At 57.6% G+C, this 7,178-nt stretch overlaps 1 protein-coding gene across 1 annotated transcript; it reads left to right on the top strand.

Moving 5' to 3' along the window:
- Window positions 1–508: 508 nt before the first annotated feature.
- Window positions 509–6,032, top strand: ELF3 (E74 like ETS transcription factor 3). The gene is made up of 9 exons (XM_005492464.4): window positions 509–806; window positions 1,662–1,830; window positions 2,403–2,624; window positions 2,842–2,925; window positions 3,019–3,132; window positions 3,257–3,346; window positions 3,868–3,984; window positions 4,135–4,330; window positions 5,025–6,032. Exons 2-9 carry the CDS (start codon window positions 1,668–1,670, stop codon window positions 5,143–5,145), a joined length of 1,107 nt encoding a protein of 368 aa, XP_005492521.1. The 5' UTR covers window positions 509–806; window positions 1,662–1,667; the 3' UTR covers window positions 5,146–6,032.
- The last annotated feature ends 1,146 nt before the right edge of the window (window positions 6,033–7,178 follow it).

Below are 7,178 nucleotides of genomic sequence, written 5' to 3'. Positions count from 1 at the left end.
AACCCCACAGGCGGTTTTGGCTGCAGGAGCTGAATGAACCTGCTGCTGTGAGCAAACAAACACGAGCCTGGCAGCAGTTCTCAGGCACTTGTCTGGTCTCTGCTGTACCCCCACAAAAACCACCTGTCCCACAAAAACCACCCGAGCCCTGCTCCCAGCATGTGCCCTGTCCCCAGCATTTATCCTGCTTGGTCACTGAGACCTGCTCCTGCTCTGGGAAATCTGTGCCACCCAAGGCACCCCCACTGCACCTGCTGAGTGCCAGGGCTGGCTGCCCACCTGGCCAGGTGTGTGCCCAGGGCACAGTGAAGGACTGGGATCAGCTCCTGGCTCCACTGCCCAGGCAAACCCCACAGGGCCCACCCGACCCCACGGGTGGTTTTGGCTGCAGTGAACCTGCTGCTGTGAGCAAACAAACACGAGCCTGGCAAGAAAGCAGCCCGTGAAGGCAGTGTGGGTGAAACTCTGGGCACCGCTGGGGCACGGGCTCTGACAATGATTAAACTGGCCAGCCCAGATTTCCCGGCAAGGCAGCGCAGGGCCGGGACCCGGTGGTTCATATTATGCAAATCACCTGGATCTGGGAGCATGAACGTTTGGGGCTGGAATTCCCCTCGGGCTGCCAGATTGTTACACCGCCCAAGCTATAAAAGCAGAGGCACGGGCAGGGCTTGCCCATCGGCACCAGCCTCCCGGGGCCCATGAGCAGAGCCTAGGGCCGGCCCGGCCTCCTCTCCTCTCCCCGGCTCCTCTCCCCTGCCTCCTCTCTGGATTACCCACCGCTGCTGGATTTGCCACCACAGAAGGTACCAAAGCTTTTTTGCCGGGCCTGTTGATGTCCCCGAGGCCAGGACAACTGCTTTGCTCTCTCCTTGCACCTTGGTTCTCAGCGGGGATGTGCTCTGGCTTTTTCTCCAGGCTCCATCTTGGCTGTCCCGCCTCAGCCGGGAGTGAGGGCCCTGAGGGGGCAGCGGGACAGACGCACCCAAAATGGACAGCACTATTTGGCTTTTTGTGAGGGCTGGGCAGGGCTTGGTGCCCTCCTGGCTGCAGTGATTGGGATGTGCTTGTTGTGCAGAGGACTGGAGCTGTGGCACAGCAGCGGGCAGGGGCAGCCGGCTGGGCCAGGGGGCTCAGGAGTGCCCAAACCCCTCACCCTCAGAGGGGCTGGGGGTCACTGTTCTCTGCCAGCCACCCTCTGGCTGTCACTTTTTGCTGGCTGAGGCCAGGGTCACTGTTCTCTGCCGCCCACCTTCTGGCTGTCACCTTTTGCTGGGTGAGGGTCACTGTTCTCTGCCAGCCACCCTCTGGCTGTCACCTCTTGCTGGGTGAGGCCAGGGTCACTGTTCTCTGCTGGCCACCTTCTGGCTGTCACCTCTTGCTGGGTGAGGCCAGGCTGCTAGGACAGGGCTGCTCACAAACAGTGACACCATGTCCCCAGCTCACTGTGGCTCAGCCTCCCTCTGTGCTGGCCCCCGAGGAGCTGTGAGTCAGCCCCAGCCAGCAGGTGCTGGGTGCATATTTCTGCAGAAGTGACCTAGAGGTGACGATGGGTGGAGGGAGAGACAGCCCGACCTCACCCAGCCTGACTCTGGGGTGCTGTAGGTGCTGAGCCCAGGGCTCACTGGGCTCTCTGGGCTCACTGTCATCTCTTGGCACAGAGCTCCATGGCAGGATCTTGTGAGATCAGCAACATCTTCTCCAACTACATCAGCGCCATGTACCAGCCTGACGAGGTGCAGCCAGGCTTGGACATGCTGGGACAGCTTGGGGATGACAGCACCCTGGGGCTCGGCCTCCCGGCCAGCCAGCCCCCAGCACAGAGCACAGGTAGGAGCAGGGGAGTGGCACTGGGGAGCTGGCACATTGGGGCAGTTGTGAGGCAGTGCCACTGGCTGGGAAGAGGACTGCAAGGTCCTCGTCCCACTGGGACTGGTCGGCACCTTCCACCATGCCTCAGTTTCCCCAGGGAAAGGCTGTGGGAGGACACCCTGGGTGGCACAAGGGAGCACATGTATCTGATTTATACAGGAGATGGGGGAATCATTGTCCTCCTCCCACAGCACAGCATAGGGGACAGGCTGCCAGGGCTCACCAGGAGCAGTCCTGGTGATGGGTGCTTATGTGATGGTGCTCAGAGAGACACCATGAGAAACCAGCAGAGCAGGCTGGATCACAGCACAAACAGGACAAATGGCACCGAAACCAGCTGTGGGGGAAGTGTGGGGTCTCTGGGGCAGGGCACTGCGGACCCTTTAGGCCCATAGCTCTTCAAGAGCAGGGCCTGTGTGTCCCTCAGGATCACCACTGCCCCACACCAGGTGCCCAGTGGCACACCCACTCAAGGCACACAGTGCTGGCACAGCCACCCTGCTCTGAGCCCTGCTCTCCATCCTTTGCAGACAAACCCCAGTGGTTCAGTGAGCTCCCCTACCTCTGGAGCAAGGTGCAGGTGCTGGAGTGGATCAGCTACCACGTGGAGAAGAACAAGTACGATGCCAGCTCCATCGACTTCTCCTGCTGCAACATGGACGGGCGCACGCTGTGCCACTGCAGCCGCGAGCAGATGCGCCGCATCTTCGGGCCCCTGGGGGACGAGCTCTACGACCGCCTGCACGAGATCAGTGAGTACACCAGGCTCTCCTTCTCCTGCAGCTCAAGAATGAGTCTGAGAGGCCTCCACTAGCCCAGGAGGCCAGAACTTGCTGGGCACTGCGGGGGCTGCGTGGGAGGGTGTGGGGGCACAGAGCTGACCGAGCGTGGCTGGGCTCAGCTCCTACTCTGCACTATTCCCCTTCATATGGAACAGGCGTTGCTAATCCCAGTCCTTCACCCCTGTAGCCTCTGATGAGCTGAACTGGATCATTGATTTGCTGGAAAAAGAGGATGCGACTTCCCAGACCTTCCTGAACTCCAGCCAGCTGGGTAAGAGAGGGGCCTTGGCCAAGCCCTTTCCCCAAGGATCACATACTGATGGCAGCAAGGCTAACCCCTTCATCCCTTCTCTGCCCCTTCCAGAGCTGGGAAATCCCTGTGCCAAGGACTCCTTGGAGGACTTAAAGCCCACAAACCCTTTCACAGACTTCACCTGCTTGCCGGGCTCCATGTCCCCAGGCAGCTCTGATGTCTCAGGTCAGTGTTTTGACAGGGTGGGTTTGGGTCTCGCTGAAGTCTGGTGGCAGGGGAAGGGTGGGAACCAGGGGGAAAATCCTCCAGATGCTCAGAGGTCTGAACCCTGATCGTTTTTGCCTCTCAGGGCCTGTGATGTCCCACAGCCCCAACTCTCAGGACTCCGGTGGAAGTGACCTCGACCTCGACCCTGCAGAATCAAAGCTTTTCCCTAATGGTGAGTTTTTCCTTCCAGACAGGAGCTGGGAGGGGAGGGCTGGCTCCCAGGCAGTTCTGCACTTCCTACCTGGCCATGATTTAGGAACAACACCTGAACCCCCATCCTCACACTGAGAGGAGGGAAAGGCCTGTTTCCCTGGGTGCTCTGCTTCTGTTTCTCTCCGTTGAGCAGGGTGATGGGCAGGGCAGTGTGATCCTGTGGGAAGGGCTGGGTGGTGGCAGATGGGTGAAGGCTGCAGCCAGGGATCCTGGGCACAGGAGTCAGTGTTTGGTGTTGATCCCAGCTGGTGGTGACACCAGGAATGCAAGGAATCAGTAGGGTCTGGGGAAGGAGCAGCATGCTGCCCTAAGCATAGAGTTGGGGATGAGGGTGGGATGAGGCTGGAGGGAATGGGGTGACCTTGCTCTCAGGGGATATTGCCCTGGTACCTGGGCCTGAAAAGAGGGTGGGAAGACAGGGAGGTCTGTAGCCCAGCATGTTCTGCCCAGCCTGACGTGTGCCCCTCTCTGTGTGCACAGAGCACTTTCCAGGCAGCAAAAAAGGCGACAGCAAACACGGCAAGAGGAAACGGGGACGGCCCCGAAAACTCAGCAAGGAGAGCAGAGACTGCCTGGAGAACAGGAAGAGCAAGCACTGTACGTGAGGAGCACGGACTGCCTCTCTGGGCTTCTTGGCTTTGTGGGGAATGATGGGAGGAAGGGCCTTGGCAGGGGGGTTTAGGGTGAGCCAAAGGTCCAAGGACCTGCAAGAGCTTCCCTGCTTTACAGCTCAATGTCCTCTTCCAGCCCCAAGAGGCACCCACCTGTGGGAGTTCATCCGGGACATCCTGATCCACCCCGAGCTCAACGAGGGGCTGATGAAGTGGGAGGATCGGCGCGAGGGCGTCTTCAAGTTCCTGCGCTCGGAGGCTGTGGCTCAGCTCTGGGGCCAGAAGAAGAAAAACAGCAGCATGACCTATGAGAAGCTGAGCAGAGCCATGAGGTGAGTGCCCTGCCCTGTCCTGGGGGGGCTCAGCCCCACTAGGGCTCAGCTTGAGCCTTCCAGCAGCTCCTCAGTGTTGGCACCCAGGACATTCCTCTGGCTGCCCTGGGTGATTCGAGACCCTGGCAAGGGGCTCAGAGACCTTGGCACGGAGTCAAAGACACCTGTGCCTTTGATTTTAGCCCATGGAAACAGTTACCAACTTTGTGTAAAGATTTACAAGCCACAAGAGTTTGAGTAGAATGATAGTGAATTTGTCACAGGGTGAAAAGGTAGAATTTTGGGGTTTTAGAATGGGGGTTCAAGAGGCAAAATGGAGGAATCTGGGTGTGTCCTGTCCTTCTCCTTCTTCTTGTCCTCCATCTTCTGCTGAGATTGTGACACTTTTGGACTGGTTTAGAGTAGAGACAGGTGATAGGCATTGGAAAATTACTGTAAATAAAGTACACAAAGTTCGTAGTATAAAAAGGTAACACCACCCCAAAGGCAGTCACTGTGCCACAACCTGATCTCAGCAGGTCAGAGAAAGAATGGAATAGATAAGGAAAAATAAACCCTGAAAAGCAGAACCGATGAATCTTGATTTCTTCAGTCACGGGGCTGGGAAAAAAGAGACTTTCTAATACCTGGGGGGGTCATCTCAGCCACAGAAACCTGAGCCTCAGGGCCCTAATTGCACCTGTGTCCCCCACAGATATTACTACAAACGAGAGATCCTGGAGAGGGTCGATGGACGGCGGCTGGTGTACAAGTTTGGGAAGAACTCCAGCGGCTGGAAGGAAGAGGAGGTGCTCAACAGGAACAAGGAGCTGTAGGAGTCCTGGATGAGCCAGGGGCTGATCAGCCCCTCAGGGCCAGCCCTGAGCTGGGCTCCTTGACAGGAAACTTTGCCTGCAGCTGTATCTGGAAGCTGCTGGCCCATGCAGCGTGTGGAATTGCGCCGAGGTGTGCAGAGCCCCTGTTTTGGCTCCAGTAGGTTATTGCAAACTTCCCTTGCTGGATCCATACCTCCAGCTGGAGCTGTGGGGACTGTGGCTGTTCCAAAGCCTGAACAGATGCAACGGGGAAGAGAACTTCAAGCCCCACTGTGAGAGCCCAGCAGGTCTCCTGCAATCACCCACCTCCTGCCTGGGCAGAGGAGCAGCACATCTGTGTCACCTGTGACTGAACAGAGCTTGTCCCAGCTGTGGGGTCTTCCCTCTCACTGCTTGCACCATGCCAAAGGTGCCCCCTGTCCTCTTCAGTGCGTGTGGGTTGGGTGAGACCCCCTTTGTGTAGCAGCTTCTCAGTGTGGCACCTGCTGAGAGAAGATGGGAACATTGTGGAGCTTCACCCGGCCCCAGAAAGCCCTCAGTGAGTGAGAAGAGGATGTGGGACAGCAGGGCCATGCTGCATTTCTTGCCTGGCCTGTGTCTAGAGACAGGCATTTTCTCCAGAAGCAGCTTCTAATTTATGTAAGACCCAAACCAAGTACATAGTGAATGTACAGATCTATTTTTTCATGAGTGAGATGTTCCTGTGTGAGAGCGTGTGCTGTGGGGCACACAGTGTGTGGTGGCAGGTGGTGATGCTCAGCTGGACTGATGTCACAGGGCACAGACTGGTGCTGTGCCAGCCACGTCAGACTGGTGCCACCCAGCCAGGCACCCACCAGGTGCATGTGGTTTTCTCCTTTTTGAGTGTGAATATAAGATGAATAAATTGTTTGGGGTTTTTGTACCTATCTGTAATTTCTTTTGTTTTTCTTAAACACACAGTGAGGACCAGGCTCATGTTAGTTGGGATGTGCCATGGCATGGACCTCGTCTGCCACCATCTCCTGCCTGGTCATGCTGGCACAGAGGCACAGGGTGTTCCTCAGGGTGAGGTGGGCTTGTCCCAGCTGGCTCAAAGCCACCCAGGGAGGGGCAGCTCACACCCACTCCCAAACCTTGGCCCTTCTCAGAGCCCTCTGGAGTTCCAGCCTTTCCTGGAGCCAGAGTTCACCAGCTGCAGGCTGGAGGGAAGCAAAGCCCTGGCTGATCTGGGCAGGGGTTTCTTTCACACCCTCACATTAATACCCAGTCACAGCCTGGGGCAGCACCTGGGGGAGCACCTTCAGCCTCTCCCTGGCCAGGGAGACATGGAGGGATACCAAGAAGCAGCACAGGCACTACAGGATAATTGATGCTTGCCCATCTCTGAGCCTGGCTGTTTTCTGGCCTCTGCCAGGACCTGGGTGCCTCAAGGGCCACATCTCAGGAGGGGGGACAGCAGTGACCGGGCAGTGTGGGCAGCCCAAACACATCATGTTCCCCTCCTTGCCCAATGCCATGGTGCCTCCCCATCCAGCCCAGCTGTGAGGAAGGCACCAGGTTGTCTCAGAGTGCTGAGAGGATCTCTCGAACCCACAGGATCAGTCTTGGGGTGGCAAGAAGGAGCTCGGGGTGCTGGAGGCCAAGCAGACTCTCTGATGTGTTTCTGCCATGACTGTGGCCAGCAGCAGTTGGCTCCTGGCTGGCACACCCTGCATTTCACAATGAGTGACACCAGATCTTGGTGCCACCCTGACCTGCTGGCACCCTGCACCCGCTGAATGGGGCACACAGGGCACTGGGCACTGCTCAGTTCCTGCTCACCCCCAAAGAGAAAAGCTCTGGGACCTGTCCTCTGAGCTTGGAGCTGGACAAGGTCTGGGAATCCTTGTGAATGGTTTCAGCCACTGCCTGGAGGGACTGAGGAAAGAAGCCAGAGCACCAGCAGGAGGGTGAGAGGAGGTTTTGCTGCCTAGACAGTAAAAGTGCTCTGCAAAGCCTGAGATGCATTTTTGGCAGGGGGATCCAGCCATTATAATAGAATCACAGAAACC

This window comes from Zonotrichia albicollis, chromosome 28 (genome assembly GCF_047830755.1).
Source record: "Zonotrichia albicollis isolate bZonAlb1 chromosome 28, bZonAlb1.hap1, whole genome shotgun sequence".
Taxonomy (NCBI): domain Eukaryota; kingdom Metazoa; phylum Chordata; class Aves; order Passeriformes; family Passerellidae; genus Zonotrichia; species Zonotrichia albicollis.
This window is presented reverse-complemented; position numbering and strand designations above follow the sequence as displayed.

Excerpts from the sequence above, each read along its gene's own strand:
- ELF3 (XM_005492464.4), top strand. The coding sequence starts at position 1,668 with ATGGCAGGATCTTGTGAGATCAGCAACATCTTCTCCAACTACATCAGC. Across the intron at positions 1,831-2,402 it reads GCCCCCAGCACAGAGCACAG|ACAAACCCCAGTGGTTCAGT; the intron begins GTAGGAGCAGGG and ends CATCCTTTGCAG. Across the intron at positions 2,625-2,841 it reads CGACCGCCTGCACGAGATCA|CCTCTGATGAGCTGAACTGG; the intron begins GTGAGTACACCA and ends TCACCCCTGTAG.